General features: G+C 38.9%; 1 protein-coding gene across 1 annotated transcript in view; it reads left to right on the top strand.

Moving 5' to 3' along the window:
• MICU2 (mitochondrial calcium uptake 2) overlaps window positions 1-13,491 on the top strand; it is a 138,825-nt gene that overhangs the window by 74,834 nt on the left and 50,500 nt on the right. The window contains exons 5-6 of the mRNA XM_045040216.1: window positions 2,624-2,671; window positions 4,312-4,394. Of these exons, the coding sequence (XP_044896151.1) occupies window positions 2,624-2,671; window positions 4,312-4,394 (131 nt within the window). The remainder of the gene's footprint in view (window positions 1-2,623; window positions 2,672-4,311; window positions 4,395-13,491) is intronic.

Raw genomic sequence — 13,491 nt, 5'->3', positions numbered from 1 at the left:
AAAATTCTAGACGATAAGAAACTTTACAGGACTGACGACCAGGCATCTTTAACAACTAAGTTGAAAGAGAGGGGGTAAAGACACGGGAGAATCTATAGATTTTTTTTAAAGAGATTTATAGCACAGGGAACAAAAGAAAAATGTTAAACTTTTGTGAATCAAAGTACACAGAAAAGAGAGTGAAAAAACAACCCACAGAATGGGAGAAAATATTTGCAAATCATACATAGGGGTTAAAATCCAGTATATATAAAGAACTCCTGTAACTCAACGACAACAAAAAAAACCAAAGAACCCAATTGAAAGGGAAAGACTGGAATAGACATTTCTTTGAAGAAGATACATGATTGGCTAATTCCCACATGAAAAGATGCTCCACATCACCAACCATTAGGGAAATACACATCAAAACCGTAATGAGACAGCACATCATAAATACCATTATTATCAAGAAGAAAATTAACAAGTGTTGGCAAGGATGTGGAGAAATGATAACCTCTCTGCACTGTTGGTGGGAATGGAAAATGGTGCCACCACTTTTGAAAAAAGCATGGGTGTTCCTCAAATTAAACATAGAGAATGACCGTATGATCCAACAATTCTCCTCTGGGTACATACCCAAAAGAATTAAAAGCAGAGATTCAAACAGATATTTTTACACCAATGTTTGTAGCAGCATTAATCACAATAGCCAAAGAGTGGAAACAACCCAGATGTCCATCAACGGATGGATAAACAAAATGTGGCCTATGCATATAGTGGAGTATTATTCAACCTTAAACAGGAGTGGAATTCTGACACGTGCTACCATGTGGATGAACCTTGAAGACATGATGCTAAGTGAAGTGAGCCAGGCACAAAAGGACAAATATTGTATGGTTCCATCTGTATGAGGTCCCTAGAGTAGGCGAATTCATAGAGACGGCAAATAGGGTAGAGATTATAGGGGCTGGAGGCAGAATGAATGGAGTTAGTGTTTCATGGGTATGGGGTTTCAGTTTGTGGTGATAAAAAAAGTTTTGATAATCATTGCAAAACGGTGTGAATTTACTTAATGCCACTACCCTGTACATTTAAAAATGGCTAAAATGGCAAATTCTGTTATGGGTATTTTGCCACAACAACAACAACAAAAAAGTGACCTGAGTCCTGTTGACCAAGTACAATGCAAGGACCTTCCTTGAATCCTGATTTGAGAACACTTGAAAAATTATTTTCCTGATACAGGGACGTTTGTAAAAGTGGTATGAATCTGATGATATTGAGGGATTATTGGTAATTATTTGGAGGGAGGGAGCCGTGCTTTTAGAGATACAGCTTGGATTTTCTACTCTGAAATAATATATGAGATTTGTTTCAAAATAACCCAGTGGGAAGTGGGAGAAAGGAATGGAAAGAGGTATAGATAAACCAAGATCTGTCATGAGTTGATAATTACTGAAGCTGATATATGTGTAATACAGTTATTCATCATATTCTCTCTACTTTTGTGTGTGATTGAAGTTTTCCATGATAAAATTTTTTTTAATTGTGTATTTCGCTATTGTATCAAACTTATGATCCGGAAGGAAAATTTTTTTGGCTTATCCGGAGGCCATGATTTGCAGGGTACCTTTTCTGTATCTATCGCTGTTCTTTTCATTGCAGGCACATAAAACCAGACACTATCTATTTGAGCAAGAAAGGACAGACGTGGAGCTAGTGGCCAGACACAGAGCTGGCTTCAAGTTCAACTTAATCCAGGGCTCAGACATCACCAGTATCCATCTTTCATAGCTGCCAGTTAGGATTGGCTGCATTCTCAGGCCCTAAACACCGGCTGTCTGGCAGTTCCAGGCCCTCTTGCCACTGCCTCACATTCCTAAGTGAAACATTCTCACGTCATCAAAGCCCAGGAGGGCTGGCGGAGGGAAAAAAATGAAGTGAAGGATTCAGCATTCTCATCAGAAATGCCACTCTGAATGACCCAGCCTAGGTCAAGGCCCATCGCGAGTCCCTGCAGCCAGACATGCGCAGCCTGCTCCTTAGCTTGGCTCAGCTTCTTGCCCATCTCTGCGCCGATTCTGTGAGAGGACAGTGATTGGCTGAGCCAGTCGGCATCCACCTTGAGGGGTGAGAATGGGTAGTCCTACGCCTGGCCTGCCTGTTGAGAATGGAGAAGGAACGGTTTCCCGAAGGAAGATCAAGTTACTGCTGCAAAGATTTAATTTTCTTAGTTTAAATAATATAGTTTGGCGTTTGGTATACCAAGATCTCCGTTACTCTCCTGAATTTTCAAATTTGCTTCACTTGAGATACTGTGAATGGTGAAATTTGAGTGCGAATCGCATAAAGTGCCATGCAAATCAAACCTGTAGTGGATGCCTGTTATTTGCTAGCCAACATCCATCCCTCCTTTTACTGGTAATCGTAACCTGATGAAAAAACACAGTATCTTTTTTTAAGTATTAGTACTGTACTTAACTCTCTACTGTAGAAGTTTTCCACTGTATCAAAGAGAGGTAAATTAAAGTAAAAATGTGTGTGTTTTTAATTCAGTGAAGTTTCCATATAGTACCTATATGTGATTACTTCTAAACCATCTAAAACTTATTTCCTGATGTTTTTGTTTTCTCTCTTTCAGGACTGATATCATATACCGAGTATCTTTTCTTGCTTACCATCCTCACCAGTAAGTATCCCACAGTTTGTCTCTGTGATCACGTGGAATTCTCTGTTCTTGCCAAACAGTGTTTTGGAAGTTTGGCATTTGTGTCTTTTTTCATTGCTATCTTAGTTTCTGTGTCAACAAAATGATACTGTTGGATTAGATTATCCCCTCTACCTCCCTTGTACTATGGCTCCCCATAACTTTGTCTCCTTAAAAGACTTGTTGAACAGAAGAATGAGACTTAACCTTCGCATATTTAAAACCCCTCATTAGATACTCTTCAAACTTCCTGATCAGTACTCTTCAGACTGGTCATGAAAATCGAGGAATGAGTGAGAAACTTTCACAACTTGGAGCAGAGTAAGGAGACATAACAACTAAATGCAACATGATTTCTTTCAATTTTTTTTTAATGTTTATTTATTTTTGAGAGAGAGAGAGAGAGAGAGAGAGAACAGGGGAGGGGCAGAGAGAGAGAGAGAGAGGAAGAAACAGAATCTGAAGCAGGCTCCAAGCTCCTAGCCGTCAGCACAGAGCTGGACTCATGAGCTCAAACTCAGGAGCCGTGAGATCATGACCTGAGCCGAAGTCAGACGCTTAACCAACTGAGCCACCCAAGTGCCCCCAACATGACTTCTTATATATGATCCTAAGATAGAAAAATAGCATTGATGGAAAAACATGAAATCCAAATAAAGTCTGTAGTTCAGTTGAAAATACTACTACCAGTGTTAATTTCTTAGTTTTGACAATGATACTGTGGTTATACAAGATGTTAAAAATAGAGGAAGCTGGGTGAAGAGTATGAGAACTCACCATGCTATCTTTACAACATTTCTTAGGGCTAAAATCATTTAAAAATAAAGTTTGGTTTTTTTCCTATTTATTTATTTTTGAGAGAGAGAGAGAGCAAGCAGGGGAGGGGCAGAGAGAGAGGCAGACACAGAATCCGAAGCCGGTTCCAGGCCCTGAGCTGTCAGCACAGAGCCCGACGGGGGGCTCGAACCCACCAACAGTGAGATCATCACTTGAGCTGAAGTCAGAGACTTAGCCAGCTGAGCCACCCAGGCTCCCCTCGAAATAAAAAGCTTTTTAAAAACCCTACTCTGAGAGGGGCGACGGTTGGTTAAGCGTCTGAGTCTTGATATTGGCTCCGGTCGAGGTCTGGCAGTCATGAGATCGAGCCTCGTGTCGGGCTCCACAGGGAGCATGGAGCCTGCTTGGGATTCTTTCTGTCACTCTGTCTCTGCCCCTCCCCTGCTCACTCGCTCTCGCCCTCTCGCTCTCAAAATAAATAAATAAACCTAAAAAACAAAAACCCTACTCCGAGGAAAGGAAATCAAGAGTAATAATCTGTACGAAAATAGCCGAGCTATCATGAGAATAGAGGAAACCCCTGGTAGGGTTAAAGAAATAAATTAAGTTCTCAAATGGATTTTGCCTTGAGAAGTGGAGCATTTAGCAGCAGAACAACACGTCTTCGGAAATAGATCAGCCTCTGAAAATTGTTATAAGAAGAGGTCGTTTTTTCTCTGTTGAGGCACTTGCATAATAGTTTCTGGAAGCTTTTTTTTTTTCAAATTCGAAGACCTAGGGATCAGCAAATATAATTTGCATTTCACCAACATTTAAATAACTGTTCGCTTTTCACTTAATTACAGAACCCCATACTGGGTTTCATGTTGCTTTTAAAATGCTGGATGCAGATGGTAATGAGATGGTTGAGAAAAAGGAATTTTTTAAGGTAAGTAGATGCTACTTATTTTTGGCTTATCATAAAACACTTGGGTGTTTGTGTGATTTTACATTTCCATAAAAATAGAAATTATATCCACTGCTCACATATGAAATGTCAGGAAATCATTTGTACATTTGGAAGTGTTAAATTTCCGTAGGGAAACTGTTGAGGAACAGAGTATACGATGCCTGTGGGAGAAATGGACTTAAGCATCTACGCTTTTTAGGGTTTTGTTTTATGATAATGATAACGCTAATATATATAATGTATATAACGATAATAGAAATGATAGAAAAATGAAAAGCTACAATAGGTATAAATGGGTGCAGGTTTTCCAGGAATTTGCTAAGGCTAATATTTGAAAAGCTGGAAATATGTTTAAGTGAAAATATGTTTCCAAGACAACTCTAGGACATGTGACCAGTAAATTTTACTTCGTTCCAAGAATGTTGATGGTAGTATTAAAAAATACCTCACTGTGCATAAACGGTTGAGTATGTGACAGAGTTAAATGTTGTTATTTTTTTTAACTTTTTTAACGTTTATTTATTATTGAGAGAAGGAGAGAGACAGAGCATGAACATGGGAGGGGCAGAGAGAGGGGGAGACACAGAGTCAGAAGCAGGCTCCAGGCTCTGAGCTGTCAGCACAGAGCCCGACACGGGCCTCAAACCCACGAACTGTGAGATCGTGACCTGAGCCGAAGTCGGAACCTTTACCTACTGAGCCACCCAGGCGCCCCGAGTTAAATGTTTTTTATCTATTAGAGTGTTTTGTGGAGAAAAAAACACAACATAGTAAATAGATAACACAGTGCTTTGTACATACTGACTTCTTTGAACTATGATTGGTAATGCATACATACATAAATGACCATGACTTTTTTTTAAAAAAGCCTTTAAGACCTGAAGCAAATGGACCCTTTTACATGTAGGAATGTAAAAGAAACACACATTTTGGAAAACAAAATTGGCAGTTTCTTAACTCTACTTGGCAATTCTACTCCCATGTATTTAGTCAAAGGAAGAAAACATGTTCACCCAAAGACCTGTGTATGAATGTTCGTAACAGCTTTATTCATAATAGCCCCAAACCGGAAACAGACCCTAAGTGTTCGTCAAGTGACTAGATAAACAAATTGTATTCATACAACAAAATACTACTCAGCGATATAAAGGAAAAGTTACTGATAAGCACAACAACATGGATGAATCAAGGTGAAACAGACAGTATACAGAGCGGGTGATTCCTCGGATACGAAACTCTAGAAAAGGAGCGCATCTACACTAACAGAAAGCGGATCACTGGCAGCCTGGGGCTGAGAGGGAGTGAGGAGTTGACTGCAGTTTCCATGAGGGAGCCTCCTGAAGTGCTAGAAATATTTCAGATCTTGGGGAGGGTGGTAGTGACGTGGGCATATAAATGTGTCAAAACCCATCGAACTGTATGTGTTTTATTATCATACAAACTATACGTCAGTAACCCCTTGGACAAGGTTCCATACCACAGGCTTTGCAAATTTAATTACTAAGATATTTGGTTCTCTGTATAAGAAACTGTCTCAAAGACTAGAAGCGAAGGACATAGCAAAAGTTCTAATCAGAGAATAAACAGAAAATAGGCTCATAAGTATTTAACATATGTGGAAATCTGGAAGAGGATATAAAGAGTGCATGAATGTTAGCATACGGGGGAGACTAAGGTCAGCGACATGAACATCTGTGTGAGTAAACAGGTGAAATTCTCAGTGTTGGAAAGTGTAGCACAACCCATCTTACACAGCATGGCCGCCATCGGTAATTGTTCCACTGCCTTAAAAAGTCTGTCCGAGTGGGGAATCATTTTGAAAGATAAAGATACTTACATAACAGACTTTTCAATTAACTTAAGTAAATACACATCCTTTTTTTTTTTTTTAACATTTTTCATTTCTTTTTGTATCCATTTCGGAACCAAGGCCTTTTCTTTAGAGTGGAGCCACTGAGTGGATTCTTGCTACACAGTCTCATCATTTGTCATCTGCAGTTTCCACTTTGTTTTCTTTAAAGGGCAGAAAAAATGTGAAGACAGGTGTGAAGCACTCAATGTAGAATCCTTCAGGATTTGGTGATTTTCCCCACTCTTTACAGACATACCCTAGCTAATCAGAAGCAACTTTTTTTTAGTAGTGTCCCTTTATAACACAGCTCTGAAGTATTCCTCTCACTTTTTATTGCAGCAACTCTTTTCAGACTCCTTTTTCATTGATACAGGCATTTGCATTATTGCAAGTGACTTCACGCACACCCTTTGTGTATGTAGTCAAGGCCCATGAACTCAATGAAACAAGCTAGCCACCAGGACAGGAATCGATGCAGCCTATCCCCTCGCGGCTTCCTTGACATGGCGTTTTCTGAGGGGCCTGGCACCTCCCGGTGACAGTGGCCCACTCATTTCAGGGTGTTGCCAAACATAAGACAGTAAATGTCACGCTTTTATATTTGGAGTTTATATCACTTTCAAAAACAGAAAGAAAACTCACATAAACTGTCTTCTGTGCTTGGTGCATCCATTTCAGGCTCTTCTGGTTTCTTTCACCAAATTCAGTTGTCTTTGAACCTACATTCTCACCTCAGGCAAAAAAAGGAGACCAATGTCCTAGTGTCGCCAAGTAGTTAACTTCTACCTTCAGCTTTCTGGTGTTTCCAGAAAACCACATTACTTCACAGAAATATTGAATTAAATAATTACGGTAACAAGTACAATGAGCGTAATTGGTTTGGAAACACACAAAAATTAGAGCAGATACTGAGCTCAACTGCTGAGAGCGGGAATATGCAAGCAAGCTTGAGACTGGCCAGGAGCTCACTGGGAATACCTATCCCGGAGTTCTGCAGGGGCAGTAGGGAGCCTTGATTAATCTGCATTGGTTAAGTTTTTGGTTGTTTGTTTGTTTGTTTGTTTGTTTTGCTACATTTTATTTGAGGAAACAGAACCCAGTATACAACAGTATACAACTATAGGAATTAAATTCTGGAATATCTAGAAAGGAATGGACTCAGCATAACTACCCTCAATACCCTCAATATTTCAGACCAGTATGTTGGTATATAGTTCTTGAAGGTGTGCTAAAACACACAGAAAATACACCCTCACACTAGAACAGTTACCTCTGGATTGTTGTGTGGTTAGGTGTACTTTACAAAACACACAGAAAAGTTTCAAAACAGGAACAACTGAAATAATGGGAGGTAAGACGCTTCTTTATGAGGACCTATCTTAAAAGTAGGTGTGTGTCATGGAAAGACGAAATGTATGATCTTCTATGTAGAATCCAACAAAAAATCAGACTCCTAGAAAGAGATCAGATTTGTGGTTACCAGAGGCGAGGTTGGGAATTGAAGGAAGGTGGTCAAAAGGTACAAACTTGGGGCTAGAAGATGAGTCAGTGCTGGGGGTGTAACGTGCATCACGACAGCCACAGGGTTTACATAGGAAAGTGGTTAAGAGAGTGAATCCTAGGAGCTACCATAACAAGGAGAAAAGATTTTTTTTTGCATGTGTATGAGATGATGGATGTTAACTTACTGCAGTAATCATTTCAGAACTTCTCTAAGTCAAATCATTGTACACAGGGAGGTATGTCGATTATATCTCAGTACAACTGGAAAAAGATAAGACTTCTCTCTCTGCCCCTCCCCTGCTGGTGCTCTGTCTCTCTCTCTCTCTCAAAAATAAATAATAATGAAAACTTTTTTTAATTAAAAAAAGGCCTTGCTAGTTTCCTATCACTGGTGTCAGTGAGATCTTTATGTCAGTTCTAGTCATCTAGTTTTTCTTCCAGTCTCCATATACCGGGAAGACAGGCAACAAAGCTTGTTAAAATTAGGTATAAAATAGAGACTCTATTACTTCCACTCTCCAGTAAAGTAGCCCATAGCCATAGGTAGCTTTTGGGCCCTTGAAATTTGGCTTGTGGCCAAAAAAAACTTAAGTTTTTAAATTTTAATTAATGTAAAATCTAAGTTTAAAACCTGATATTCCCTTTAGGTATTCAGAAATCTTTACATGTGTTTGAAGCTACCTGGGTATAGGCAACCCCTTTTAAATTGTAAATCTTATGAAATCTGAACGCAGATCAAGTACTTCCAATGAAACGTAAATCTGAATTGATTGTTCTGTAAATGTAAAATCCACAGTGGATTTTGAAGAAAAGAGAAAGGAACGTAAAACATCTGAATTTTTGTATTAAATACATGATGAAGTGTGATGGGATATTAATTCATTTTCATGTGTCTTTTTTTGTTGTTTTTATTTTTTTGAATGTGGCTACTCAAAAATTTTAAATTACTTATGTACCTCCTTTATATTTCGATTGGACAGCACTGCTTTCGAATATACAAGACTATAAATTCTGAGAAAGTTTCGTACATATTTTATCATATGCCCTTAAAACAATTGTTTCAAATGCTGAAAAAGAGTTTTCTTACGCGTGGGTTTGCATCTTACATAAGAAAGCTGGAGGATTCCAGAGGATTGAAGTTGCCTAAGTATACTTCCAGATAAGTGAAGTTTCACTTACTGTTCAGAAAAACAGGTAGTAATCTTCCAGAATTCAACTTCTTAAAGTGGCAGAAGTTAAAAGTAACAGAAAGTTATGGAGAAAACTATACTATGTAACTGCTTAAAGAATATTGGGAATGTTTCACATATTCAAAACATGTGGTTTGAAAAAGATAGAAATTGTTTCATTCTAACATCATTGTAAGCAAGTGTTAGCAAATTTGCTTGTTACCCACGAATCAGTATGGATAAAGTTTATCATTATAGAGCAACTGGATTAGGAAGGCAGCATGGAATTCTACAGAGAAGTTGAGGGTAGTTTAAATGGACAAAATGGGGGAAAAATAAATAAAATAAAATAAAATAAAATAAAATAAAATAAAATAAAATAAAATAAAATAAAATAAAATAAAATAAGGATTTCTGGGTATCATGGCTCCTACTCAGGACCTCAGATGAAAAATTACTCACAAAGCAAGCAGGAAAGGAAATACTAGATAGTCATCATAAATTTATCTTTAAATTCAATTTCATTCAGCATAGGAAAACAGAAATAACCATATTGCTCTATTTAGCACCAACAGTCATTAAATGACTGTCATTACCGGTCCCTTGGGGAAAGAAACTTTATAAAATACAGACCGCTGTAAAAGCATTTTGCTGTCCCTGTGTGGCCGACATGTGAAGAGACACCCTCAGAGGCAGAGTCCCCAATGTGAACTGTACTTCACCACCAGGAGAAACCAGTGGACAGCTGTCAGAGATAATTGTGCTTTAGTTTTCAAAAATTATCTCTGTCCACAGTGTGAAAGCTGAACTAGAAGAGAAGAGATTGGAGATAGGTGGCTTGTTACACTATTACAGTAGTCCAGTTTACAACTGCGAATGCAAAGTGGGAAATACGGTCAAGACGTGCTGTGGAATAGGCTCTGAGGAACCTGGTTTCCAGCTGGATTGAAGAGGCGAGGGGAGAGGAGACATAAGTGGTCACTCCTTTTTCCAGCCTGCCTAACTAGGAATTATGGTAGCACTAACTGATCTAAGAGGACAGAAGACTAGCTCTTACTGAAGATTGGTTATGTTCAACATATATGTTGCATTGTTGCATCTTTGCAGCAACCTACAAGGTAAGTAGTAGTATCCCCATTTTAAATATAAAATCGATATACAGTCAATATAGCAGCCATGATTTGACTCCAAGTCAGTCCATCCAGTTCTACAGCCCTGCTCTTTCCTTAATGTTAGCCGGCCTCATTTGAAGGAGAATGCAGAGGAGGACTGGGTTGAAAAAGATCTTAACTCTGAGCTTGGAAATGTTGACCTTTATAAACTATTGGGACATCTCTGTAGAGATAGATATGAGTAGCAAGCAACTGTCTGGAGATAAGAAGGTAGCCGGGATTAGGAAGCATCCTGATACAGGTGATAATTAAGTCATGAGAGTATGTGACCTAAAGGGGAGAATGTAGAGTGAAGACGGATAAGATCAGAGTTTTGGAAAACAGTTGCATTTAAGAGGTTAAGCTGAAACTGAGAAGCCAAGAATGAAATTGAGAAGGAGCAGAGTACAAGAGAAGTAAGAAAAAGCCCAGAAAGTGCAGGATAATGGAATCCAGGGGAGAAACGAGCAACAATGAAGTAATGTTTAACATCAAACTTTTTAAAAGTGGTCAAGTTGGATAGCGACAGAGTAGAGGACTCCTTAAATTTTGTAGGTCTTTGGGGGCCATTACAGAAGCAGTTTGAAAATAGTGGTAGGGACCAATGCCATAGAGCAAAAGACTAACGAGGAGTGGATAGGAAATGCAAAATCGATTGGAGGAGTTAAGATGGCACAGTAGTAGGGGGACCCTGGGCTTCCTTCAAACACAGCTAAATCAACATCAAGTCATTTTGGGCACTAGGAAATCAGTGTGAGAATTAAGAGAACAATCTGCATAATCTGAGGGAGAGAACCTGGCAGGCTTATTTTAACAAAGAAATCAAAGCACACCTGGTTGAAAGTCCAAACACTGCCCACTGCAAGCAAGGAGGAGCTCTGCAGAGGACTGACCTTGGGGAAGGAGCAGCCAAATCACAGTAGCCAAGTGTAGACCACATACACCATGAATACTTTCTGAAGCACCAGGCCCTGGACAGTGTATGACCCCTTCTTAAGATAGCAAGACTCTCAGGAGCAGGAAGCATAACAAGCTTTCGTAACACACAAAGACAGAAACCTAGAGAAAATGACAAGGTGGAGGAACCCCCCACCCCACAAAGAAAGATCAAGAAGAAACCACAGCCAGGGATTTGCTCAAAACAGATATAAGCAATACATCTGAACAAGAATTCAGAACAATAGGCTTGAAAAAACCTAGAAGACACCAGAGAAACCCTTGCTGCAGAGATAAAAGACCTAAAAACTAGTCAGGCCAAAATAAAAAATGCTATAACTGAGTTGCAAAACCAACAGGATGGAATCACAATGAAGGTGGAAGAAGCAAAGGAGCAACTGGGTGACATAGAAGAGAAAAGTATGGAAAATAATGAAGCTGAAAAGAAGAGGGGAAGAAAAGTATTAGATCGTGAATATATACTTAGGGAACTCAGCAGTTCCACGAAGTGCAATAATATTCATACCTTAGCAGTCCCAGAAGAAGAGCAGGGAGAAAGGGGGAGAGGGCTTATCTGCACAAATTATAACTGAGAACTTCCCTAGTCTGGGGAAGGAAGAGGCATTCAAATCCAAGAGGCACAGAGAACTCCCCTGAAAATCAACAAAACAGGTCAATACCAAGACCTATCATAGTGAAACTTGCAAAATACAAAGATAGAGAAAGGCACAAAGATCCTTAATCTACAAGGGTAGACACATTAGGTTTAGCAGACACATAGAAACGTGGCAGGCCAGAAGGGGGTGCAATGATATATACGGCGTGCTACAGGGAAAAATATGCAGCCAAGAATACTGAATCTAACAAGGCTGTCATTCAGGATAGAAGGAGAGGTAAAGAGTTTCCAGGTTAAACAAAAACTAAAAGAGTTTGTGAACACTAAACCAGCTCTGTAAGAATTATTAAAGGGGACCCTTTGAGCAGGAAAGAGAGACCAAAAGCAACCAAGACCAGAAGGGAACAGAGATGATCTGCAGGAACACAACTTTACGGGTAATACAATGGCACTAACTTGATATCTATCAGTAATTACTCTGAATATAAATTGACTAAATACTTCAATCAAAAGACGTAGGGTATCAGAATGGATTTAAGAAACAAGACCCATCAATATGCTGCTTACAATAGATTCATTTTAGACCCAAAGACACCTTCAGATTGAAAGTGAGGGGATGGAGAACCATTTTTCATGCTAATAGGCATCAAAAGAAAGCTGGAATAGCCATACTTCTATCAGACAAACTAGATTTTAAACCAAAGACTGTAATAAGAGATGAAGAAGGGCATTGTATCCTAATAAAGAGATCTACTCAACAGGAATATCTAACAATTGTAAATATGTATGCCCCAAACTTGGAAGCAGCCAAATATATGAATCAATTAATAACAAACTTAAGCTCACTGATAATCATATAGTAATAGTAGGGGACTTACAACACCCCACTTATAGCAATGGACAGATCATCTAAGCAGATCATCAAGGAAACAATGGCTTTGAACGACACACTGGACCAGATGGACTTAACAGATACTTTCAGAGCATTTTGTCCTAAAGCAGCAGAATACATATTCTTTTCAACTGCACATGGAACATTCTCCAGACTAGATCACATACTGGGTCACGAATCAGGCCTTAACCAATACAGAAAGATAGAGATCATACCATGCATATTTTCAGACCACAATGCTATGGAACTTGAAGTCAGCCACAAGAAGAAATTTGGAAAGACCACAAATACTTGGAGGTTAGAGAACAGCCTACGAAAGAATGAATAGGTTAACCAGGAAATTAAAGAAGAAATAAAAAATACATGGAAGCAAATGAAAATGAAAACACAACATTCCAAAATCTTTGGGATGCAGCAAAGACAGTTATAAGAGGGAGTATGTAGGCCATAGCTCAAGACGCAAGAAAAGTCTCTAACTCACAACCTAACATTCCATCTAAAGGAGCTGGAAAAAGAACACCAAATAAGCCTAAAACCAGCAGAATAATAAAGATTAGAGCTAAAATAAATGATGAGCAATTCTGTGCCAACAAATTGGGCAATCTGGAAGAAATGGATACATTCCTAGACACATAAACTACCAAAACTGAAACAAGAAGAAATAGAAAATTTGAACAGACTCATCATGGCCAGCAAAGAAATTGAATCAATAATCAAAAATCTCCCAACAAACAAGAGTCCAGTGCTGGATTGCTTCCCAGAGGAATTCTACCAAATATTTAAAGAAGAAATCCTACCTATGCTTCTGAAACTGTTCCAAAAAATAGAAAAGGAAGGAAAACTTCCAAACTCATTCTGCGAGGCCAGTATTACCTTAATTCCAAAACCAGACCAAGACCCCACTAAAAAGAAAGACTACAGACCAATATCCCTGATGAACATGGATGCATAACTCTT

This window comes from Felis catus, chromosome A1 (genome assembly GCF_018350175.1).
Source record: "Felis catus isolate Fca126 chromosome A1, F.catus_Fca126_mat1.0, whole genome shotgun sequence".
Lineage (NCBI taxonomy): Eukaryota > Metazoa > Chordata > Mammalia > Carnivora > Felidae > Felis > Felis catus.
The sequence above is the reverse complement of the archived record's forward strand: the minus strand, read 5'-3'. Positions and strand labels throughout refer to the sequence as shown.